At 43.8% G+C, this 26,575-nt stretch overlaps 1 protein-coding gene and 1 long non-coding RNA gene across 3 annotated transcripts in view; one reads left to right on the top strand and one right to left on the bottom strand.

Moving 5' to 3' along the window:
- Positions 1 to 18,825, bottom strand: part of FAM81A (family with sequence similarity 81 member A) — a 75,599-nt gene extending 56,774 nt beyond the window's left edge. Inside the window, exons 1-2 of one of the 2 annotated variants that reach the window (XM_077881295.1) lie at positions 18,722 to 18,825; positions 67 to 134 (exon numbers count right to left, since the gene is read on the bottom strand). In XM_077881295.1, the coding sequence (XP_077737421.1) occupies positions 67 to 113 (47 nt within the window). In that variant the 5' untranslated portion in view covers positions 114 to 134; positions 18,722 to 18,825. Of the gene's footprint in view, positions 1 to 37; positions 135 to 18,721 lie in introns of both variants that reach the window. The other variant, XM_077881296.1, reaches the window with a different exon arrangement.
- A 249-nt stretch (positions 18,826 to 19,074) lies between these two features.
- Positions 19,075 to 21,603, top strand: LOC144303307 (uncharacterized). The gene is made up of 3 exons (XR_013370362.1): positions 19,075 to 19,318; positions 19,907 to 19,991; positions 21,314 to 21,603. It is a non-coding gene; the product is annotated as an uncharacterized LOC144303307 (long non-coding RNA).
- Positions 21,604 to 26,575: the final 4,972 nt, after the last annotated feature.

Genomic DNA, 26,575 nt, shown 5'->3' with positions numbered 1-26,575 from the left:
GCAGCCCTCATGGGATTGGTGGAAAGGAAAAGTATACCTTAGATGCATATTTTCCATATATTATACCTTTCCTCGGTGACGAGAGAAGGAAATACAGTGCTCCGTTGGGCCATTTTCTTTTTAATAATTCACATCTGTGGAAAAAAGAAAGCATTAAATTATTTAACAGTTTATATCTGGAATTTAAATGACATCTAAAGTTTATTATTAAATTACTAAGTGGATCGTATATTAATGCTGACATACTGATCAGTTATATTATTAAAGGTCTTATATCCTATACATGAAATAAACAGCAAATAAGGAGAAAAGGATCAAGAAAAATCAAAATTAAAACTGCTAAGCCTTGGGGCACCTGGGTGGCTCAGGGGTTTAGAGCCTGCCTTCCGCCCAGGGCGTGATCCTGGAGTCCTGGAATCAAGTCCCACATCAGGCTCCCTGCATGGAGCCTCCTTCTCCCTCTGCCTGTGTGTCTGCCTCTCTCTTTCTGTGTGTGTGTGTTGTGTCTCTCATGAATAAATAAATAAATAAATAAATAAATAAATAAATAAATAATCTTAAAAAAAAATACTGCTAAGCCTTGTTAGATCAACGAGGACTCTTAAACAGATTTTTTTGAAGTTTCCTCCTCCCATAACTGCATTTTAAGCTTGAGAAACCACTTTTACAGAAACAAGATAGTTTAACAGGCTTATTCAATCATGTAAGGTAGAAAACTACCTTAGTAAATATGATCTCAGCAAATTTAGTAAATTCATAGCAAATTAAGAGCACTTATTTCTAAATTCATCTTAAATCAATACGTAATCAACCGGATCTGATTCAGGAGAACCTATCTATCCACAAATAGAATAAGATTGATATTTATTAAAGCTTTATTAAAAGATATCATCATTGCCATTTTATCTCGCCTATAAAGAGCATTTGGTCATCCTAACACATTAGAAATTGGAGCAAAACTGGAGAGTTTTTAAAATATTTCATCACTTAGGTTTCTCAATAGTGATGTTAATTGCCTTAAAATAATGAATGCCTAGTAACCGTGATCTGATTCAGTAATTAGGTCTCATTTAGATGCTAGATTCACAGAGCATTTCTGATTGAAACCATTGTTTTGGCACCAACTCTTCCAGTATGTTATTTTTAGAGTTTCAAAATGTGAACATTTCATTTTCCTAGACAAAAAAACTTTGAATTTAAACAAATTACATTTAAGAAAAAAAAGTGATTCATGCCAAACAAGTGATGATGCCAAAGGAGTTCTTCAATTCTTAAGATAATAATCTCTGTCATTTAGACTACATGAAATTAGGCCAGTGTGGAAGACATTAAGATTTAGAATCATAGAATCTTTACCATTTTAAAGTTGGAATATACCTTAGTTGAGATATTAATCTATGGAATAGCCCAGTCTAAGAAACATTTATCTGGCATCTATTATGCAGCTGAGTAACCTAAATATATAAGACAAAATCCCAACCCCTCAGGGGCTTCACAGCCTACAGAGAAAGATAGATATATATCTCAGCCAAGCATGAAGCAATGGGATAAGCAGCTATGAACAAAAACACATGGGGAGGAAAGAAGGAGAGGCCTTACTTTTTCCCAGGTAGCAGCTAGGTCAGGGAGGAACTAATGAAAATGAGTAAGATTTCCACAAGTAGAAAACAGAAAGATTGTTCCACACCTTCTTTCAACACTCCAACATCACCTCTACTTTCTAGGCTCTCAGCACACTCTGGCCTAGTTCATTCCTCCAGTTCCATATGGTACCACTCCAGCCAATGCTAATCCTCCCCACTGCCACTCCACCCGCCACCGTCCTTGAATATGTCATGCACTCTTTTGCCTTCACACCTCTGTCGGTGAGCTCTATGAGAAACACGCTTCTCATCCCTCCTGCCTAGAAAACTCCTATTCATCCTTTAAGGCCCCACCTGCCCTTCAATTCAATAAAATAGCTCCTTCATTTGTATTTCTTCAGCACTTTATTCTATGTTTTTATACTACCTATTATACTGTTATTTTTAGCTGTTTAATAGTCTGTCTTCTCTATTAAACTACATGTTCCATAAGAGCACATTTCAAATCTTAATAGACATAGAGCTGACCCAGAACAGTCCATACATGTCTGCTAATGGGAGCATGACCTGCATTCCAGTATCAGAAACTGCAGCAATGAAGGCATTAGAGAATGTTTTGGTTAAAAAGTATAGTTCTTTACTAAGACTGCATCCCAAACAGCCACTTAATATAAGATTTATAAATGAATGGACACTTTTGGAATCCCTTTTTTAAAAAAAGATTTTATTTACTTATTCATGAGAGACATAGGCAAAGGAAGAAGCAGGCTCCCTGTGAGAAGCCTGATGTGGGACTCCATCCCAGACCCCGGGATCAACACCTGAGCTGAAGGCAGATACTCAACTACTGAGCCACCCAGGTGCCCAGAATCCCCTTTTCTGAAGGTCATTTCACCCTTCTAGAATTTTCCTGCTGGAGGTACAGAAGCCCAGCCACATCAACCTCCTGAAAAAGGATTCTATCTACTATGCATTGTCCGAGATTGTCTTTCAATAACAAACCTATTACCAAGCACTATGCACTCTCTATGACAGGAAATGTCACATGGCATGAGCTCACAACACACACTGAGGTCTGTTCAGAACTGGTGCCCTCTTCATGAAATGTGGTGGGAACTTGTTTATTAGCTTGCTTGGTTGGCTAGTATCCTGAGTCTGCTAGAACAATGGGGCTTATGTCACAAAGGAATAAGGCTTAAAAATATTAAAAATAAATAACTCACTGGGTTAAATAACTTCTCAAAGACCATTTCCAGATCTTCCCATTGTCAATTCTGGCTTATTTTGCCTGTGGTCATCAGTTCCTACACATTTATAAATCTGAGCTCTAGCACTGCAAGTTGGTCTGCGACATTATTAGGCAGATCTGGGTTGTATGCTGGTCTGTTTGTGCTGTATTTTGCTGTTATAACATTCATCTCCAGTTTATGAGTTTAAAAAACTTGGGGAAATTAGGGGAAGGGACAGGTAGGTAAAGCAAGGAGAGAAGAGTTGAAAGAAGAAAAAGTATCACAATGCCTACAGTGTGCAATATATCAATACAGTTTGGGAGTTCACCAAAGAGCAAAGGGATATGCTATTCTCTAAACCAAAATAACTTTCTGTGATTGTGAGGATTCTTATCATATTTTTATAAGTAAGATGACACTGGGGATGCCTGGATGGCTCAGTCTGTTAGGTCTCCAACTCTTGACTGCAGCTTAGGCATGCTTTTCAGGAGGTGAGATCAGAGCCCCATTTTGGGTTCCCAGCCCGTGGGAAGTCAGCTTGAATTCTCACTCCCTCTCTTCCTCCACCCCTCCCCTGCCTCTAAAATAAATAAATAAATCTTTAAAGAAAATCACTAAGATGACACTGGGTAGAAATAACTACAGTATCATTTCACGGAAAATGATACATCATTTTGATAATGATAGTTTTTACTGAAAAATTAAATACCAATTATATAAAAATTAAGTTAATTTTTCAGTTTACTATCAAAATACAGCACTGATGTGTTCTGCTGAGTGTCAGAACTTTTTTTAAAAATAGGCAAAGCATTCATGAATAAAGTGGTTGTAATCTGGCAGTAGGGGAATAAAGTCTATTTTCTTATAGTTAAAAATAGAGGGAAAGGATAGAGAGCAGAGAACAGCTGAAGGTGTGTCTAGAAAGATTAGGTAGGAGGGAGTCGTGCTTTAACTTACAGCTCTAACCCACGCTCAGGGATTGGGACTTTGTCCTTGGGGCAGTGCTGGGGCAGTGAGGGTGGGGCCAGAGCTGGAACTGGGAAAAGCAAACTGCCTTAGGCAAAGAAGAGGGAAGAAGTCCCAGGACCAAGAACTAACCAGAAATTCACCAGGAACTCTGGGGGGGGGGGGGGGGGGGGGGGAAGGGAAGGCTTCTGCTTTCCTCTCTCCTTCCTCTCCCTCTCCCCACTCTTCCACTCCCTGGCCTCTTGGCTTCCCTTTCCTAACCCTCATGGCTCTCCCTGCATTTTCCTTTGCCTCTTCCTTTTTCTTAACTTCCCATTCTCACTGTCCATTTATCTTCCCCCTAATGTCTGTGCTCTCCCTCCTCTCCCACTCATGCTTTGTGCAATCGCAGGCACACTTCTCCAGCATGGAAACCATGGGCGGTGAAGTCAGAAAGACCCTTCTTTGAATCCTAGCTTCCCCGTTAACAATGTGATCTTAGCAGGCTGGCCCTAGCTTGTTGGGCTGGGGACCACATAAATAATAGCTGTTCACTCTCACCAAGTGTTTACCAGTGTCAGATGCTCCCGGAGTACACTCATGTGCCCCAGTTGAATTCATCCTCACTATCAGTGAAGGAATGCTCTTATCATCACCATTTACCCAGAGGAAAGATATTTTAAAATGTTCAGCAACTGGCCCAACCACACGTGGCCAGGAAAGGAGGGAGGACAGATTTGAACCTCGGGTCTCTTCTTCACCAGACATAACCCACAGGAGGACCATGGGGAATCCAGAACACTGTCTGGCCTTAGGGCACTCCATATGCTCCCAGTAAGGGCTGGCTCCTTTCCTTTCTCTGGCTAATGCACATCTGATAGAAAATACACCTATTTTAAAAATTAAAATTTTATATAAATAGTTCAGCAAGTAGCATTTATTGGTTTAAGGACATATATTGTTTCCTGGGTGGGACTAGTGGGGAAATTATTGGGTACCTGCTTTAACCCTTTCATTTGGCCAATGCTATTCCTCTTGGCATCAGCATGTGTTGCTGCTGTTACCGCTCGCTACACTGAAGCAATGCTGTCACTTGTGTTTTTTAATCAGGGCACATCATGTGAAAAGAGCAATTTGTAACATACATATTTTGTATGAAGATATTTGAAACATGTTAAGAAACACCTTTTCTTTTTTTTTTAAATTTTTATTTATTTATGATAGTCACACACACAGAGAGAGAGAGAGAGAGAGAGAGAGAGGCAGAGACACAGGCAGAGGGAGAAACAGGCTCCATGCACCGGGAGCCCGACGTGGGATTCGATCCCGGGTCTCCAGGATCGCGCCCTGGGCCAAAGGCAGGCGCCAAACCACTGCACCACCCAGGGATCCCCAGAAACACCTTTTCTTAAACTGAAAAGTGCTTTCAATGATTAATATAATATTAAAATTTAAGTTCTACATAAAGGCGTAAAGAATACAGTGAAAACCACTGGAAATTGATGATGTTAATATATCAATTTACATTTTTTAAAGATCTCTCTCCAGGGATACATTTTCCTTTTTGAAAAACCATGAGATCATACGCTATACCATGTGTATCCTGCATTCCCTAATTGGCACTGTATCACGAACATCTTTCCATCTAAATATATAAAGACGCATCATGATTTTTAATGCCTGCATAATATTACACTGACTGAATGGATACACTAAATTTTTAGGCAGCCTCTTACTGATGAACATTTACACTGAAATGTTATTTTAAATCATGAGTCAGTTCAACTTTTTGGTCTCTTATTTTCCTTTCCTTTCCTTTGTTTTATGAAATGATGCAGGTAGGGGGTGCCTGGGTGGCTCAGTTGGTTCAGCATCCGTCTTCAGCTCACATCATGATCACAGGGTCCTAGGATGGAGCCCTACATCGGGCTCCCCACTGATCGAGGAGCCTGCTTCTCCTTCTACCTGCTGCTCCCCTGCTCTTTCTCACTCTCTCTCGCTCTGTCTCTGTCAAATAAATGAATGGAATCTTTAAAAAAATGATGTAGATAGTATAAAAGTTTGTGGGACAGAATGCAAGCTACTTTCAAAATTAAGGTTAAAGTGAGACTCTGACAATGAAATCTAAAGAATCAAGATGGGATTAAAATCAGTGGATCATTAAGAACAATCCAAGATACTGCTGACAACTAAAACAGGGCAAACAGTCGTCACACTTGTGATTACTGGTTCAATGTCAGTCTTTGGCTCCATACTGTGGGCTCCATGAAGAGCTGTATTTTCCACAGCTTTATTCCAAGCATCTGGCACAGTGATGATCAATGAGTGTTTGCTGGATAAATGAATCTCAAGGACAGATGACAAAAATGAAGACATTTCATAATGTCGACTTCAATCAAATGAATTATATTCTGACTAAAGAATGAATGTGCAACCAGAAAGGGGGATGGTATACACAGCATGTCTAGTAAAAGCAGAGTTTGCAGAGGCAAAATGTTTCAGTGTTTCCAACAATCTAAGAATCTGGAGCAGCAGAAAGAGTTCTCTGATGGAGAGGAACGCATTAAGTTCTCATGGTCCAGGGCACCTGGGTGGCTCAGTGGTTGAGCACCTGCCTTTGGCTCAGGTCGTGATCCCAGGATCATAGGATCGAGTCCCAATCGGGCTCCCCACGGGGAGTCTGCTTCTCCCTCTGCCTGTGTCTCTGCCTCTCTCTGTCTCATGAATAAACAAATAAAATCTTAAAAAAAAAAAGTTATGCGTTAAAAAAAAAGTTCTCATGGTCCAATGACATTAGCCACTAAGATATTCCTGCTCACTCCTCTTGCCCTGAGCCCACACTCACCAAGCACTTCATTTAGCTTCCCATTTGGATGTGTATAAAAGGAGATCATGCAGGAATTAGCACAAGTCCTAGTCTGCCAGCTACTTTTCTCACTGTGATGGAAACCAGACTTGCACGAGTCTGTTTCCTGAAATCTGACTGTCTCTGACTGCAGTAGCAGTGCTAAACATCCAAACCTATGACATTGAAATATGATGATCACAACATGGTAACTATTGTGGGGGACAGCCTAGTATGTAAGGTGGCCCCCATGATCCCTGCCTCCTGGAGTCTATATTTGTATGATCCCCACCCCTGGAGTATGGTGGGATCTGTAACATGCTCCTAACCAACAGAATAAACCAGAGACCAGTCATATGGCAGTCACCTGTACACAGTTGGCAGCTGTAATCACCTAGGATTCTGATACCAAATCACACAAGGTGTAGTTCTGCTCACTGGGAAGAGATTATTTATTTTATAGTCCAACTTTCAAGTCATTTAATAAATTTCCAAATGGTTGTTATGTTTTTTTAAAAAAATCTCAAAAAAATACTGCAGAAAGATAAGAACTTTATTTTTTTTTAAAGATTTTATTTATTTATTTATTCATGAGACACACACACGGGGGCGGGGGCAAAGACACAGGGAGAGGGAGAAGCAGGCTCTATGCAGGGAACCTGATGTGGGACTCGATCCCGGGTCTCCAGGATCAGGCCCTGGGCTGAAGGCAGTACTAAACCGCTTGAGCCCAGAAAAAGGCTGCCCAGAATAAGAACTTTAACAAGGCTGCCCAGGATAAGAACTCTAACAAGTTTTTTCATAACACTGGCTCTGTGCTGGCGAGTGAAAACAAATTATAACATAAATCTAATTTGCCACAAGAGATAAAGTCGCAGGGATACCGTTTCACCCCATCAGACTGGCAAAAATCAAGTGCAGCAAGATCAAGTATTGACGGGAATATATATGGAACAACACGAACACCAGATGGGAATGTGAATCAGTACCACTACTTTGGAAAGCGATCTTCAATATCTAGTAAAGCTGAAGATGCACAAGAGACAGAGGGGATTAGACATATGGATACAGAGGGTTTCAACTAAATGAATGATGTTTTACTTCTTAATTTTTCATTGTACCATTAAAAAAGAAAGAAAATTACTTACTCCCACGCCTACACAAACAATCATGTAAAGACCATGAGGAGGAAGGAAGTCAAAGTGTTAGTCTCTCCAGCACACACACCCAGAACTCAGTCTTGCCCTAGACGTTCCAAGGACCATGAAATTAGAACAGTAACTAATCTTCATCAAATCTCTAGCCATAAAGCATTTTATCCATACTTAATATGTGATCTTATCTAAATGTTAATATTCCTATAAATGGCTATTGGTTAAATGTCCAACAATAAAAGAGTACTTAATTAAAATATGGCACATCCACTTAAGAGAATATCAATAGCTATTTAAAATCATAGTTACAAAGACTATGAAGTAACATAGAAAATATTTATATGCTAGCTATAATGTTAAGGTTTTTTTTTTTTAAAAGAACACGATTTGAAAAAGGATTTATAGTGCTATATAAAACCATAATCAGGACCTGGAAACCAGGGCTTTGCTCTATGGCACCACAATTTAGATGGTACAAAACATTTTAACTTGAGTTTAAAGAACCTGTCAATTTTTAAGGTCTACCTCTGCCATCCTCTCCTTTTTCTTCCTCCTCCCCAAAGTGAGGAGCTCAGCTGACCCTAGGCCCATGGAGATGGATGGAGTGGTCAAGGACAAGACAATCACCACCCCTTTGTGTGCACAGGCCACTCTTACCTGCCTCCCTCCCCTCTCCTATCTGACCCACCACAGGGCTCTGTCTCCATGAATGGACACTTCCTTGACTTGTGGCTACCTTTGATGCCACTCCCCCAACCTACCTTGTGCCACATGGCTAGCATTGCTTTGTGATGTGAATAGCTGGCATCAGGGTAAATCATTTGTTTTCAGTACAAGTAGGATGAAGAGGGCTGTGCAACTGAGGCCAGGGATGACTTATTCCAAACCCAAAGTATTAGATTGATAAAGACGGCCAAAGAAAGACCATGGATAACAGCAGGTGAAGACTGAGGGTTAAGATTCGTGCCTCCAAACTATGTGCAAAGAAAATAAAACCGTTCAAAGAAGCACATCCTGTCTCCTTAATAGACAGCTCCCTCTCCCTAAAGCTGGACAGAATTTTGGTGATTAAATGAGCCATGCTTGCAAGAAATGTACAGGACTAGCACATTTGGGGATGGAAATGGCATTAGGGTTATGAGGTGGATCTGGGAGAAATTTGGGTAAGTCACCAAAAGAAGGAATGTTATAAGGCCTTACAGAGTCTCTAAGTCATTGGGCATCCTCACACCAAAATGTCCTTCTCTGGACACCTTAAATCAATGGCAGGTGAATCTCACCTGACACACCTTGACATTTCTTTCCAATTCCAGCAATGCACAAATCATTCAACTGTCCTGAGGGGAGTGGGAGAGGGGTTCCAGAACTAAAAGTACTATTATAATTTGTTTTAAGATTTTATTTACTTATTCATGAGAGACACAGAGAGAGGCAGAGACATAGGCAGAGCGAGCAGTAGGGGCCCGATGTGGGACTTGATCCCCGGACCTCAGGATCACGACTTGAGCTGAAGGCAGAAGCTCAACCACTGAGCCACCCAGGTGCCCCTATGATAATATTTTTTATAACAATATAAAGAAATATATCAAAATATAAATAGTGGCATTGGGTACATTTATACTCCACTTTTCCTTATTTTCAAAATACCTGAATGTTATTTTCATAATGACAAAAATCTAAATAAAAACTCCTTGAATAAAAGAATAAACCAATGAGCAAAAACAAAGCAAAAAAAAAAAAGAAAGAAGGAAAGAAGGAAAGAAAGAAAGGAAAGAAAGAAAGAAAGAAAGAAAGAAAGAAAGAAAAAAAAAAAAAAAAGAAAGAAAGAAAGAAAGAAAGAAATTCCCCACTTACAGTTATCAAAACCCAAGAGACAAGCCTGATTCTGGGTTTAAAAGATATGCTATGTTAAAGATATGCTCAGTTAAAATAAGTTTGCTGGGCTCTTTTTTTTTTTTTACTGTGGTTAAAAACAGGTAACACAAGATTTATCATCCTTGGAATGCCTGGGTGGCTCAGCGGTTGAGCATCTGCCTTAGGCTCACGGTGTGATCCTGGGGTCCGGGATCCAGTCCCACATCGGGCTCCTTGCGTGGATGGAGCCTGCTTCTCCCTCTGCCTATGTCTCTGCCTTTCTCTGTGTGTCTCTTATGAATAAATAAATAAAATCTTAAAAAAAAAAAAAAAAAGACTGGGCAGCCTGGGTGTCTTAGTGGTTTAGCGCCGCCTTCAGCTCAGGGCGCGATCCTGGAGACCCGGGATTCAGTCCCACATCGGGCTCCCTGCATGAAGCCTGCTTCTCCCTCTGCCTGTGTCTCTGCCTCTGTGTGTGTGTGTGTGTGTCTCATAAATAAATAAAATCCATAAATAAATAAATAAATAAATAAATAAATAAATAAATAAATATTTATCATCGTTAAAAAATGTAAATGTGCAGTACGGTAGTGTTAACTGTATACACACTGGTGTGTAAAGATCTCCAGAATTTTTTCATCTTCCAAAACCGAAACTCTATACTCACCAAACAACTCCCATTTTCCTATGAGTTGTTCCCCAAACCCCATTCCCTTGTGGGCATATAATGAGGCTTGAGCCCAGTCCCCCTGCTGAAACCCTCATCAGAGCCCTGGATTGCCCTTATGTAGGGAATCAGGCACTGTATACAGGTCCAGTGGCTGCCATCAGTGGGAACGGCCAGGACAGCATTCCAAAAGTCTTAGATTCCAGAGACGGTGTGTGAGTCTCTCCACAGGGTCCCAAGGCAACTATTTCTTCTCCCTTTTGTGAAAATGGCCTTGATTCCACTTTGCAAGCCTTGTTTTCTTTCCCCTCTGCAAATGTGAAGAGGGGCTGTATTTCTGACCCATTTAAAACAAACAAACAAACAAACAAACAACAAAAAAGCCTTCAAAATGCTCAAAACATTTATGGTGGCTGCCAGCAAGTGCAAGGATTACCAGTAAATCTGTAACATACACGTGGCCTTTGTCAGGCCCAGATGAATTCACAAATGGTCTGGAATTATCTGAACCCCTAAAACCCTCAGAACGGCCACTGATGTGGCTTTAATCCACTCTCCATATCTTAGAACAATATTAATGTTTTCCGGAGAACTTTTGCAAAAACACATCCATTTTTGTTCCCATCTATTAATAATAGCTATTTTGAAATACTATTTAAATCTTCTATTATTATTTGAATTTTCATGGATTATGTCTCCCCAGCTAAGCTACTTTGGGGCAGCAGAGACATGCTACCATATGCATCTGTAACACCCATGAAGCCCAGCACAGCACCTCTTCACAGACACTCATAAACATTTGTTTATTTGCTTATTTTTCTAATTTGGTAAGACCCATCATTTTAATTACTGAGTTGCTCTGCCCAGATGACATACTGATTGCTGACTCAAGATCCCTTCCAGCCGTGAGCTTGGCAGATTCCTTCAGGTTGCCCTGCAGTGTGCACGGGCACTCACACATCCGTGCACCCACACCAAAAAGAAGTGTCTTAATATTACTTTCAGGGTGTTTTATTATGCTCAACAGCTATATTTGGCAACTTTCTTTCTAGCATTAGAGAAGACACATTACCAAATGTTAAAAAAGGGAATCTGCCAAATGCAACAGAACAGAAAAAATATTTCTAAAAGCTGGTGTAAACTTTCTACCTACTAAATTACCTACACCCCCAGATGCACCAAGGACCATCGAAAGGAAGGCATGACTTTGTACATTCGTGTAGACAGAACTCTAGTTGCGACTCCCGGGTTCTACCCTATATGCGTCTGTGATTGAAAAGCTAAGGATTTGGCCCTGGAAGAAATATTCAGCCTCCAGCTTCTGCCCTTTTTCTCATACGCAGCAGGAGGGGGCTGGACTTCTCCACTGAACACAAGAGTCTATGAGAGACTCTTTTATTTGGAGTAACAACTTGACATCAGTGCATTAATTTTATAACTATTTTAGAGAGAGCAGGGGAGGACTCCTGAGCTCTTCCAGAGATAATTAAAAATGGGGAAAAAAAAGAAATCTGAAATCAACAAAAAACAAGCTGAAGGCACCAGGGGTTTCTGAATAACATCTTCCCGGTTAAACAATTTTAAGAATTCCATAATGTGAAAGCAACCCCCACACATTCTCTCCCACATAAACACGCTTTGTATGTAAGCCCCACTCAGCCAAGCAGCAGAATCTCTTGCCTTCACTTCGGTAGCTACTTTATCCAGAGAAGATGTCATCTGCACAAAAGCATTCTCTTAAGAATGAGAAAAAAAGCTGACCACCAGCCAGCAAGCGCAGGCACGCCTTAAGCAAAAATACTGTCATTCCAACAAGCTCAACAAGTCACCACCCTAAAATCTGATTACTGACTTCAAATGCCAATTTTGCTTTCACAGAGACTGAAAAACTCAGGCCTTCTGAGGTCTGTCAACCAACACATTCCCAGTCATTTCCTGGTGGACCAGAAAGGTACCCCAATAAACCATTTTATTATCACTGCTAACCATGTTCTTAAAATACCAAGAACCACTTAACCAATGGGGGTGGAGGGGAGGGACAACAGAAGATCACGGAGTAGTAACACAAAAATCAAAAGTGTCTTATCTTTTTTCACCTGCTTTTATATTAAAAATGCATGGAACATAAAATCACATCCAACAAGTCAAAAAGTAAAATAATGCATGCAGAGAGGGATGAAAGCAGAAGAGTTATTAAGAGAAAGGAACAGGCAGGAGAATCAAAGGAGCAGAGGGAAAGAGTGAAGGCAGAAAGGCAGCGCTGATGGGTGACAGGAGGGAGAGGCGGCTAGACAATGAAGAGAGAAACAGGTGGTCCGAGGGCTCCCAGGGAGGATGCAAGCCTGAGAAAACTGCTCCTCACACATGCAGCTGCTCATTTGGGGTGTGAAGAAATAGATGGGCCATTTTTAATATGCTATGTTAGGTTTCTTCACTCTTTTTTTAAAATTGAATATGCCATTTCTTTGTCTTGACACATATACCCAAGGCTTAGGTGTCATCGGGGGAAAATCACTTACTGCACTTATAACAGGTTAGTACCTTTTCGAATTATCCACCGTTTTGCTCTATTTTGAACCCACATCTACCTGACTCCTGGAGTATGGCATGGGTTTCACACCCACTATCACATACTGGATGCTTGCTGACAATTCTAAGATCATCCTGCACATTTCACTACATGATTAATCAAGTAAATGAGTCCAGTCAGCAAATACTCATTGAGCCTCTACAGTGCTGAACAAGACACAGCCCCCACACTTCAGAGCTTCAATTCAACAGGGAAATAAAACAGGCAGGCCACCATGCAAGAGCAGAGAGGCTGGTAACCTGCCCCGTGAGTGGTACAAATCAGGCATTGCCTCTGGGCAGAAGGCAGGACCAGTGTGAACTGGGCCATCCAGAAAAGCATTTGAGTTGGACACTCAAAAGGATGGGTTAAGGAAACACAGGGCAGCATGAGAAATGGTGAAGGGAGGGCAAAGCAGAGGACGCACTGACTGGTGAAATTTCCCAGCACAGGGGTTCCTATTGGAAAGCAGTGAAAGTAAAGGCTGGGAGGGTCGCTGGGATTGTTTGCAGAGGCATGGACTCCTGAGACAGGAGAGAAGCAGTAGGAACAGAAAGGAAGAGAGTAATTGAGAGACACCGTGCAGGGAGCACCTCCATGCTCAATGACCAACTGCCTGTGGGAGTGCAGAAAAGAGAAGTTAGAATAACGCTGGCGACCAAGAGCAGGTTACAGAGGATGGCAACAGGCACAGAAATCATTAGGGAACACAGTGAGAGGGGCATACTGTCCCCCCATGGGGTGCCTCCCTAAATCCACCATGAGAAACACAGGCAAAACCAAGTTAAAGGATATAGAACAAAATCTCAGCCTATACTCTTCCAAAGCATCAAGGCCGTGAAAGACAAAGAACGAAGGAACCATCCAGACAAAAGGAGATTAAAGAGGGGTGAGAACTAACAGAGCAAAAGATTTAAAGATTTTTTTCCTTCTCTTCTACTATAAAGGACATTATTAGGGGTGCCTGGGTAGCTCAGTTAAGCACCTGCCTTTGGCTCAGATCATGGGTCCTGGGATGGAGGCCCCTGGGTAGAGAGCCTGCTTCTCCCTCTCCCTCTGCCCCTCCCCCTACTCATATGTGTGTGTGTGTGTGTGTGTGTGTGTGTGTCTCTCTCTCCCTCTCAAATAAATAAATAAATCTCAAAAAAAAAAGCAGACATTATTAGGGCCACTGGTGACATGTGAGTAAGGTCTGTAGATTAGACAACAGTACAGATTCAATGACAATGTCTCAATTTTGGATGCTTGTTATACAAAAAAATGTCCTGGTTTTTTGGGAAATAACACTGAAGTACTGGAGGAGGTAAGTAAAGGGGCATCATGTCTACAACTTACCTCTGAAATGGTTCTGAAAAACCATAACAACATATGTGTGTGTGTGTATGTATAGAGAGAGCATATAGAGAAAGAAGGATAAAGCAAGCTGGGCAAATAGTTAATATTTATAGAATTTGGATTAAAGAGGAGAATTATTTAAATTATTTTTGCAACTTTTCTGTAAATCTGAATTATTTCAAAATAAGTTAAAAAGGGGAAAGTGATTAAGGAAGCCAGGATGAAGAGCTGTTTAGACACCAAATAGTTGGGGTTCTGGGTAACAGATTCCAAATGGAATCTGGGAGAAGGCAGGCTCCAAATGTAGATTTGAAGGCGTCTGGAGGCTTCAGGAAAGCCTCGTTAGGCTAACCTAAAGCAGGCTGTAAGGTCAGATTGCTCCAATTCCTTTCACAGGTCTGCTCCTTCACAACCACTTACCTAGGTTATTCTCATTTCTCTCTGCTTCAAGTTCTTCACCTACATAATAGGACTGATGGGAGTATCTGCCTCACAGAGGCGGCGCAAGGACGGAAGGACAGGATACAAGTGAATCGTGGTGAGGCCCCGGGGAACCATGCATTGACAGCTAATGTTAGCTCCAAGGTGAGCTGACAGCTGGGAGGGAGAGGAGACAGGAGGCTGGCAGAGGAAGAGAGGCCAAGGACGGGACCCCACTGAATCCCACGTTCAGAAGTCAGGAGGAAAAACAAGATGAATGAGGTTCAAGTTGCACGTGGACAACCAGTGACACAGTGACAAGGAAAGAGAGAGGTCTGGGCAGTAGGCGGCGGGGCAGATCAAGGAGGGAGGGAGAGTAAAGGCCTCAGCTCTGCAACCAGGACACCTCTGCGGGAGCCCTACAAGAAAGCAGTTTCAGCACAAAGGTAAGGGTGGGGCCAGACAAGCGAGTGGGCGGTCAGAGGAGGGAACCCCGAGGACAGTGTAACAGAGCAGCGGGTGCCCGGTGGCGCCGCCAGACACCGCAGCCATCGCCCCGTGTGCTCTTGAAATTAATTTAAAATGAACAAAAATTAGGGACGCTTGGGTGGCTCAGTGGTTGAGCATCTACCTTCGGCTCAGGTAGTGATCCCTGGGTCCTGGGATCGAGTCCCACATCAGGTTCCCTGCAGGGCGCCTGCTTCTCCTTCTGCCTGTGTCTCTGCCTCTCTGTGTGTCTCTCATGAATAAATAAATAAAATCTTTAAAATTAACAAAAACTAGAAATTGAGTTCCTCGGTCACACTAGCCACATTTCATGTGCTCAGTAATCACAAGTGGCTAGTGACGATCATACTGGACAGCACAGGTACAAAATATTCCCATCATCGCAGAAAGTTCTGGTGGACAGAGCTGGGACTCTAACACAGTGTTTTTTATTATGAGAAAGATGACTGGCATATATGGTGGGGAGAGAGCTGGGCAGAGTAAAGAGGGACCAACAAACCAAAGAAAGGGAGTAACGGAGCAAATTCCCATGTGAGGCAAGAAGGATAGAAAAAAGTCCAGAGAACAGAGAGTGTGCGGTGTATGTGGGTTAATTATGGGGAGGGGACTTGTAGACATTCTTTTTTTCCCTTGGAGAAAGAGGAAATAAAGAAGAACGAAGATGGGTAAAGAAAAATGTTTGGGGTGGCGAGGTGGGTAGGATGACAGCTCATCTTGAGGCAGAGGGCAGTAAACCAGGACGTGGACATCCTTCATCTCTTCAATGCAAAAAAGGCTATCTGCTGATAGGAAATTGACTGGAAGTGGAAGGAATGGGAAAATCTGGCACAATCTCTAAAGGAATGCAGTAGAGAGTTAATAAAAGATGGATTTTTTTTTTTTTTTCACAGAAAAGCAAGACCTCGGTGAAATTAGAGCCAGCATAAATTTGCAATGGAACCAGTCCACAGGTCTTTGTGACTTTCTCCTGGATAACTTGGCAAGCTGGGAGAAGAAAAAGTAGATAATGAGGGTGATTTTGGATTGAGGACTGGAATATGAGAAGCCCGATATGTTAAGAATAAAGATTCCAGACAGAACCGAAATGGCTGGCAACATATAGACTCCAAGTGAAGAAATGGAGCCATAAAGGGATTGGAACAGCAAGCAATTAAGGGACCAGAGTCCTCAATAATGGTTAAAATCAAATGCCGTAAATGGAGACAACCAGCTGAGCAGGCCAAAGCCCTGATCAGATCTTGAAGGTGAAAAAGATTCCCAAGCCTTAACAAATCCAAAATGTGAGGGGTTGAAAAGTAAAGTGGACGTTGAGGCCACAGGAGTCGATGGTTGAAGACCTTGAGGAACTTCAAGGTCAATGAGTTAATAGAGCCTCAACATAAACCCCAAAGTCATGGGCAAAGGACAAGGTAGAGACGAGAACCAAGCTAGTTGCCCATGTTTATCTGTCTGTTACTTTTTTGTAGCATCCAGTGAAGTGCTTGCCAAACCTGGGTGTACATCAGAATCACCCACAGAACTCTGTTTTCTCTCCCCATCCTCCTTCCTCCTCCTTCTTCTTGTTGGGTTTGTTTTTAAAGTAAGGATTTGTAGGTCTTGCCCATCTTGACGATTCTCATTTTGTGTATTTGAGAGAGTCTAAAGAGCCACATTTTTCATAATACTCCGGGCGATTCTCGGGAGCCCCCCCAGGTTTGGTAAGCACTGATCCAGAACAGAAGGAGGAGGGGATGGGGCACGAGCAGACTGCATGACCTTGTAAACTGGAGATCTTGTTATTGGCAGGGTTAATGCTTTGGAAGCAGCATCGAGAAGCAGGAAATCCAATCCCTGCTCCCGGTGAGGGAAATTGTTCACTCAGGCTCTGGTGCTAGGGGAGGGACAGAAGATGGGCTGAGCTTCAGAAAAGGAAAATTCAGGAGTATGGCTGCAGGATGTGAGAAACGAGAGACTGGAGAGACAGAAGGTGGAATAGTTTGTCAACGAGGTTTCCGAGTGTAATGAAGTGTGATTCATTAAAGATTTGTGGGGCTTCAGTGGGCTGAATTCCTGCAGGAAATATTCTTGGGTCTGAATGCTATCAGATTTCTAACATGTAAACCATTAAAGATTATTAAAGCGGCAGGTAAACAAGCTTACAGAAGCTTATTCATTAACACCGAAAATGTTTTCTTCCCAACCCACATTTTTGTACAGAGGAAAGCAGACTGGAATGAACATTTAAGGGTGGCTTTGGAGCAGGAAGCCTGAAGAGGCAAGCCCAAGGGCCCATGAGAGGGACAGGGCATTTCCTCCCTTCCCTCTCCTTGGAAGAGGGAAGTTTAAGTATTGAGAATACAGAAAGGGGCCTGAGTGTCTTTTTAGTACCAGCTGGTGCTAAAAATAGAAGAGGTGTCACAACAGCCTACCGGGTCTGGGGGTACCTTCCTCCCATACACACACTCCACCACAAGGCCCCCACAATGGGCAAACCCGAGGGATGGTTCTGGGGGGGTGGGGGGGGAGAACATATTTACTTTCACAAACCCAACTCCTATTTAAAGAGCAAGCTGCAAATGTTTGCCCCTGCTTCCCGGGGAGAGCTGCACTTCCGTGGATCCAAATCCCTTTAGCATTATTTCTGGTTACTCCTATGAGATTCTAACACTGACATACGCGGACTTTAAGATGAGAGCGTGAGCGCAGCCGGGCACGCGCACACACGCGCACGCACTCACACACACACACAAAACCTCGTGCATGTTGAAGACATGACTCACTTAATTTGCTGCTGCCTGCCACTACTGGGGCTTGATCTTACCTGTTCAGATACAAAGTTTCCTATGAGATCAACTACAGGAGGGAACAACTCGGGACTATGAACCCTGGTTTTGTTCATGACTTTTGAGAGCACCCAAGAGGTTTTAACTGGGGCATCGATCGTGGGAAGCCGCTCTCTCGACCACCCACTGCTTTCTGTCCATAATCTCCCCTAAAACGGTACCATTTCTTGCCACTCTGAGAGCCAATTAGTGGAAATCGCTTGCAGAGCGAACACGGTTAGGTCCTGTGCTCCCTGCCCCTGCGGAATCATACTTTAGGGCCCTTTCTCGGCTCACAGTACAAAGGCACACAGCCCTGGGCAACTGCGAGGAGCCCGGGCTCCGCGTTTTAATGAGGAAGGGGTGGGGGTGGGGGGGCAGAGAGGTTATCCAGTCCAAGGTCACTCAGCTCCGAGTCCTGGGACGGCTGGCTTCACCCCCCCCCACCCCGCACCCCGGCAATCTGTGCACCGCCCCAGCTCCCGCAAACAGTCGCTCCCGGCTTCTGGTGTGCCAGCACGCAACTCCCCCCTCCCCGGCCCCCGCAGAAATGCGATGCCAGTTGCGTTCTGTGCCCAACTTCATCCCCTCGCGTCAGCATGCAGTTAGCCCCCTCGCCCGCAGCACGTCACGGGGGCCACGCGCGGCCCTGGCGCTGCACCCCCACCCCCGCCCCCCCGCCTAGCCGCCCGGGCGGCTGCCCCAAGGTCACCGGCCGTCCCGGGAGCCGAGCACGCCGGGCCGGGGCGGGGGGCGCTGCAGGGGGCGCTGCAGGGGGCGCTGCAGGGGGGCGCCCGGGGCGCGGCACTCACCGGCGCGGGGGGCGGGCGCGGCGCGGCTGCCCATGTCCTCGCGGGCGCGGCTGGGTGCGGCGGCCCAGGCGCGGGCTGTGCGGGGCGCCCGGCTGCGGGCCCGCGCCGCGGGGAGCGCCGTCCAATCAGCGCGCGCCTGCCGCCTGGCCCCGCGCGCGGCCCGGCCGGGTTCGCGCCGCCCGAGCGGCTTCCGGGCGCGTTGCCTGGACGCGGTTGCCGTGGCAGCCCGAGCTGGAGGCTTTCCCCGCGCGCCCGCGCCCAGCCCGGCGGCGCCGCCCCTCCTCCCTCCGCGTTCCCACACCCAAAATAGCCTCTCCGCGTCGCTGCCCCCCCCCCCCACCGAGCTGCCAGCCCAGCCGCGCGGAGTTGGCGGGCGGGGATTTCGCTCATCGGGAAATAAATCCCGCGGTGGGGCTGGACGACTTGGAGGGATTGGAGGGACGGGTGGTGACACGGCGCCGGCGGAGGATGCCCGCCTCGGTGCTTGCCCTGCGACTCTCTCCGGGGCCCCCGCGCCCCTCGCTCCCCGCCACCCCCTGCAGACCGGGGAGCAGCTCTCTGATGGGGCCACCGTCTGGGGACGCCCCACCTGTGCAGGTGAACCTGTGGCCGCGACAGCCCCGCTGGGCCCCCGGGTCGCGCTGCGCCGCGGCAGGCACGACGCAGGGAGGAACGGCTGCCACCCCTCTTGCAGACACCCCCTCCCCCCTCCCTCGCTCCTTTCCCAGGGCGTCCTAACTCTTTCCACCTTCCTCTCAATTTGGATTCTGAGCTGGAGGCACAAGCCGATCCGCTCAATTTTGCTTCCTCTGAGTGGGCGGGATTTAACCAGAGTGGGGGACCCCCACCTCCCCCGCCTCACCGCCTCCGGTCCCCATCTCTCTCGTGTCGCGAGTACGTACCCAGGGCGCCGGTCCTGTCTGCCTGCCCAGCAGTCTGGAGCCCCCCCAACCCGGGCCGGGACGCGGTGTAAAGGCCCCCCGGGGTCGTGGAGTCAGCCTGAACTGTTCTGGAATCCTCCATCAGTTACTTCTGTGTGGTCTGGGGTATTTTATGGCTGTTTCCCCACTTATAAAAAAGGATAATGACACCCCCCCCCTACACACACACACACACACACACAAAGGGTTAATACATGGTAACACTCATTCAATCAATATTTACTGGATGCCTGTCAAATTCTAGAATCTATGCTTAGCTCCAACACACAACGGTAAAGAAGAGGAAGACACGGCTCTCTGCACTCCTAGAGCTTACAGCTTGACACGCAGTAAGGAAACAACCACAGACATGTGTGAAACTGCCATTGTGATAAGGAGACTGCATGGCCTTGAGATCTCGGATATGGAGATTTGACTAACAGCATCCTTTTATGGCTGCAAAGGCTCAATGATTATTGTTCGGTTTCCTTCCTTAGATTCCCACTGCCTGGCACATGGTGTGCATTCAGCAGATGTATACGGAATTGAATCCTATGTCATGGTGGTCACAGTATCACTCAGTTTCCCAGTGGACTTTCACATATAACTTGCCACTGGGTCTGGAAGGGTGTGCAGGTATAACTGGAGAGTGCCCATTCGAACCCAGAGCCCACCATCCAGAGTCCCAAGAAAGGTTCGAAATGTTTCTTGCCCGTCCCCATTGGGTTGCCTTCCAGTGTGTAAGGCGTGCATCTCAGATGGGCACATGAAAGTTCTCATTTCCCGTGTCTCGTTTCCCCGCTCTGCTTACTATTCCACTCTGTTCCTTGGTTCCAGCTCCATCCTGCCACTGCTCCTTGAAGCAGAGCTTCAGGGCACCCATCCCTGGCTTCCTAGGAGGGGGGCAGTGGACCCTTCTATTCCTCAGAGTAAAGCACCTATACAGTAGAGGGGGAAACTCCCCACAGCTACTTCTGCTGGCCTATCAAAGCATAATTTTGATGCTCTTTTGCTGCAAGACTCCCTCATTCACAAGGGTAAAGAAAGGGAGGGGCTGGAACTGGAAGGGCCCTGGCTATATATATATATATATATATATATATACACCCTTTTATTTAGCCTGACTTTAACTTCCTTCTTAAAAATCACACCAGGAGGGACACCTGGGTGGCTCAGTAGTTGAGCGTCTGCCTTTGGCTCAGGTCATGATTCCAGGGTCCTGGGACTGAGTTCCACAACCAGCTCCCTGCAGGGAGCCTGCTTCTCCCTCTGCCTATGTCTCTGCTTCTCTCTGTGTGTGTCTCATAGATAAATAAATAAAATCTTAAAAAAAAATCACACCAAGGGGCACCTGGGTGATGCAATCGGTTAGGTGTCCGACTCTTGGTTTTGGCTTGGGTCTGATCTTGGGGTCGTGGGATCGAGCCCCTGTAGGCTCCATGCTCAGTTTCTCTCCCTCTGCCCCTCCCCCTTAAAATAAATAAAATCTTTTTAAAAAATCATATCAATTAATATAAGTAAAATCCAAAATTTTAGGATTAATTATGGAGAAAACAAATAATTGTAGCTCTTTCAAACTCTGAATCTCTCAGTAGGAATCCCAAAGTTTCACAGTAACCTCGAATCAGACCCAGAACTTCCCACTTAATGACTTTTATTTTTTCCTTTTCAGATTATTTGTTTTGAATCCTGAGAAGACAAAATTTAGTTCGCAATGATTTGAGTCTATCCACGTTTTTTCCACTATTTTTGTAGGCTAAATTTCAAAATCTATCCAGAATCATTGATCGTGACTTATTACAGGAAATGGATTTTTTTGTATTACTTTAACTAAAAAGCTCTGATGTATCACAAATTACTTTATACTGGCAAAGATTACTAAAAATAGTTTCATCAAAGAGAACAATTTTATAAAGTAGGTGGCTGTCATATTATTCACCAACCAGTCATTAAATACAAAAATCTTGTGCTGTATATTGTGATAGACACTATGGAGATTTTTTTTATTTTTAGTGATTTATTGCACAGCTGAATCTGGTCCTACCTGTGTCTCAGCACCACTACGAATCACAAAGATATGATGTACAAGGGCATCTGTGAGGCCAGCAGGCATGCATACCTACCTAAAGGTCAAGGGCTTGTATTTGTAAAAAGGTCAAAAGTGGTCTTTGTAAATAGTCTAGAATGCGGTTAGTCCAACAATGTGGTGAGCCCTGCAGGATAGAGTTGGCATTTATCTTGGAGTCAGCAATTTCTCAACTGAAGCTTGAAATTCAGTGAGGTGTCAAGATCCATTGTGAGGTGTGTCACATCGCATCACACAGAGTTCTAATGAGGAAAAACCAGAGGAAGGATGGGGACAATGTCAGAGAATCTGCATGTGGAAAAGTTTAAGGCGACAAGTCCTACAGAAAGCAAAGGAAATTTAGTGAATGGAAGGTCACTAGTGATCTCCGTAATTTTCTTTTAGTTATGAGCTTGCTGTGGGTTAAGAAAAGACGAATTCTTGGAGAAATGCAAGAGCAAGCATTGGTCACTTTTTAGAGAAGTGGGCAGTATAGGGAAGATGAGAAATACAATCGATAGGTTTCTAGTGCCAAGTGAACATTTTCAAAATAGGAGAAAAAAAGTCTCTGCACTTATATATACTGTTGGAATCGTGAAGAAATGGAGAACATGATACATCATTTTGTATTAACTCGATCAATTCTACCATTAGGTTCAGCACCACCATATCTATTTCCTTCTTTTTCTTTAAGATTTTTTTTTTAAGATTTATTTATTTATTTGAGAGAGAGAGAGCTCGCACACAGAGCAAGGGGCAAAGGGAAAAAGAATCCTCAAGCAGACTCCCCAATGGGAGCCTGACAGGGGCCTCAATCCCAGCACCCTGAGATCATGACCAGGGTGGAAACCAAGAATCGGAGGCTTAACTGACAGGCTACCCAGGTGCCCCTAAGATTTTATTTCTAAGTAATCTCTACACCCAACATGGAGCTCGAACTCAGAATCAAGGTCGAGAGTCTCATGCTCTATCAACTGAGCCAGCTAGGCATCCCATTCCCCTTTTTTCTTTCTAATGTTTCATCAAATAAGAGAAATCTGACATAGAGTAAAGGTGGGGTTCAGACCTTGGGTCACTATTTTCTTAATAACCAACTAGAGGGAAGCGAAGGCTCAGTGGTTGAGGGTCTGCCTTTGGTTCAGGTCGTGATACCAGGTCCTGGGATCAAGTACTACCTGGGGCTCCCTGCATGGAGCCTGCTTCTCCCTCTGCTTGTGTCTCTGCCTCTCTGTCTCTCTGTGTCTCTCATGAATAAATAAATAAAAATTTTAAAAATAACCAACTAAAAATTTAGGTTAACCATCAGTTAACACAATGTATATTATTCTTTATGGCTTTTCTTTGTTGATAATAGTAACACCTTAGAATTAAAGAAATCCCTTGGGGCACCTGGGTGGCTCAGTTGGTTGGGTGTCCATCTTCCGCTCAGGTCATGATCCCAGGGTCCTGGGATCAAGCCTCAGGTAGGGCTCCTGCCTCAGCAGGGAGTCTGCTTCTCCCTCTCCCTCTACCCTCCTACCCAACTCCCCACCCCGACCCGCACTTGCATACTCTCTCATTCTTTCTCTCTCAAATAAACAAAAATCTTTAAAAAATAAAATAACAGCTTCTAAGTTAACACTTCTAGGAAGAATCGTCCAAAATTTTATGCCTTCTCTGCTGGTTGTATCTTAATTATAGTTACTTCTAAAAATCCTTGTGAGATGGGGATTCCTGGGTGGCTCAGCGGTTTAGCGCCTACCTTTGGCCCAGGGTGTGGCCCCGAGTCCCAGGATCCCAGGATCCCAGGATCCCAGGATCGAGTACCGCTTCGGGCTCCCTGCGTGGAGCCTCCTTCTCCATCTGCCTGTCTGTGCCTTTCTCTCTGTGTCTCTCATGAGTAAATAAATAAAATCTTTTAAAATTCTTGTGAGATTAATTCACCAACAAATCGATAAGGAAAACAAAAATTATTTTTAAAAGATTTATTTATTTATTTATTTATTTATTTATTTATTTATGATAGACATAGAGAGGGAGAGAGAAAGGCAGAGACACAGGAAGAGGGAGAAGCAGGCTCCATGCCGGGAGCCCGACGCAGGCCAAAGGCAGGCGCTAAACCACTGAGCCACCTAGGGATCCCCTAAGCCACCCAGGGATCCCCTGAGCCACCCAGGGTTGCCCGGAAAACAAAATTTTTGAGAGAATTAGCCAACACAGAAAGGGAAACTATTAGCAAAAACAAGTAAGTCAATTCCAGTTTACTTAAGACATATGAAAAATCCATTGTTTTTACATATAAAAGAATAAAAATGGGATTTCCTTCTTTAAGATTTTATTTATTTATTTGAGAGAGAGAGCATGAGCAGGGGGAGAGAGAGAAGCAGGCTCCCTGCTGAGCCAGGAGCCCAGTAGGACATTATTGTATGGGACAGTGATTCTCATAGGTAGAAGAATTAATTACAAGACAACCTTCACTTCTGTTCAATGGCAAGAAAGAAACAATACAAACTACATGACAATATGTACAACATACATGTTATAATATCCAACGCCACACCAAACCACAGTGAAGCTAAGTGAAGGAAAAATCAAGATTATCTATCCTGTCCTTTTTTTTTTTTCCTTAAAAAGATTTATTTTGGAGAGAGAGAGACACAGAGAATAAGCAAGTGTGGCAGGGAGGGGCAGAGAGAGGGAGAGAGAGTCTCCAGCCCACTCAGCAGACTCCAGGCTTAGCCGAGGCCCATCTCATGATCCTGAAATCACAACCCGAGCCGAAACTAAGATGTGGACACTTAACCTATTGCACCACCCAGGCGTCGCAGGATGATCAATCCTGTCCTTACTGGCCCTGGCCCGGGTGATACAAATAGCCAATGTTTGTATGTCAGGCCCCATGCTAAAGGCTTTACCTACAGCATTTCATTTCTTCCTTGCAACAATCTATGAGTAAAACTGAGGTTTGGAGGCATTCTATGGCTTGTTCAATATCCCAAAGCTATTAAGTACTGAAACTGGAATTTGAATATGGGCACTCAGATGCCACCCTGTGCCTTAACCAGGTGCTAGGTGGCCTCTTCGTGACTACATGAGGCTAGAGAGGGAAAATGGAACACAAACTTCAGTATGTAAAATGTATGGCACAGTGAGGCCTGTGTAACACATTCAAAAAAAAATTCTTATAGCTGAAAATAAGCATTTTTCCTTTTCTCTTTTCCTTCCCCCAAGGATAGCACGTATCAAAGAATATGAATAGTAACATATTAAAAATGATTTTTGAGAGAGTAATTTAATTTTAACATTTTATCTGATTTCTTACACCTTCATCCCAGGTCTGTACTAGTAAAAGAGTCAAGATTTAGTGTAATTTTCCAAATGAATCTGATAAAAGAATCTTTATTTTGGAACATACAGAGCCAAAAATGATTTGAGATTTGATTTGAGCATCTTCTTAAATAATGAAACTGAAGCAAATTACTTATGAGCACATGCTTGCCAGTAAAAGGTATATAGAGCCATATCCTTTCCAAAAGTCTTAATTAGTAGACATACATATTCTGCACTTAAAATAAAATTAATATTATGCAATTGCTCTTAAAAAAGAAATATCAAGTATAATCTTGTTTCCCCTCCAATATCTGGATACATTTCAATTATTTTCATGCACATGTGACAGATTTCCCAAGGCAATATAAATGGATTGTAGGATTTTCTAGCAGGAGCTGGAGGCCCACATAGTCAGGTAATTAAGTTATCATCACTATGGACTCAGGAAATAGCTTTCTCTTCCCCTTTAGAATCATAAATCATAAATCTGTCACATTCTTATTTTCATTAAGAGGTTCCATGCTGGGAGGTTGCTGGAAACTGTTGGTATGTGCTTCGGCAAGTTACTTAACCTCTCCTTGACACAGTTTCATCATCTGTAAAATGAAGGTAATGTTGTGCCTACCTGGGTTCTAATTAAGATCAAAGGCATTGATTCATGTAAAAACTTCAAATAATATTTTTAGTATTTGTTGTTTTTAATATTTGTTACATCTAATGTCACCTAAGTTTTTGTTTTTTTTTTGTTTTTTTTTGTTTTTTCAGTATTTTCTCCCAAGACTCGATTGGAAGAATGGAGGTCTAATTAATATTGGATTAACTATTTTATCTTATATATGGAGACAGAATTTGGTAATTAATCTGATTGATTCATTCCTTACACTATTACTCATGTTGCTTCTCTCAGAACAATTCTAATTATCCTTCTGGTGTCAGCCACACCCCAAAACCATCCCTTTCTTTTGCATGCAGTTATCAATATTGTAGTCAAACGTGCATACAACTCCTAGTGTCCTGGATCATTTTTGGCTGCACCTAACACAAATTCTAATGCCTCTCCTCACTAAGAACAATGAGTGAGATTTCACAGTATGTCTTCTGTCTTATTTATCTGACTCCTTCCTGCCCCACCTATATGATTCAACCAAATTATGTATCCACCCAGGCCCTTAAAAAGGGAAAGAGGCTTATATATTTGGCTTCATGGGAGAGGTGGAAATAGTATCACTGGTCCATCCTCCTTCCTCCCCCTGTCAGTTGAAGTCACTCTCTTCACAATGGACATCTCTGAAGATTAACATAGGCAGCAATGTCTACAATCAATGGCCACCACCGCTGCCACCAACACCAGACAATTATCTGGTCCCTGCCTTCAATTGTTTGATTTATTCCCATGAACTATATAAAGTAAGATTTCAAAGGAGCATCATCAGAACAAGAAAGACTTTCACCTCCCTGGTCCAACCATCTGACCCAGGCTTTGCCTTCTATGATCCTTTTCCTCCACCTGCTACCCTGTTCTTGGTGTCAGGAGTGGATGTAGTCCTGCTCCTGACCAGT

The sequence above is a fragment of the Canis aureus genome, chromosome 32 (genome assembly GCF_053574225.1).
Source record: "Canis aureus isolate CA01 chromosome 32, VMU_Caureus_v.1.0, whole genome shotgun sequence".
In the NCBI taxonomy this organism is placed as follows: Eukaryota; Metazoa; Chordata; class Mammalia; order Carnivora; family Canidae; genus Canis; species Canis aureus.
The sequence above is the reverse complement of the archived record's forward strand: the minus strand, read 5'-3'. Positions and strand labels throughout refer to the sequence as shown.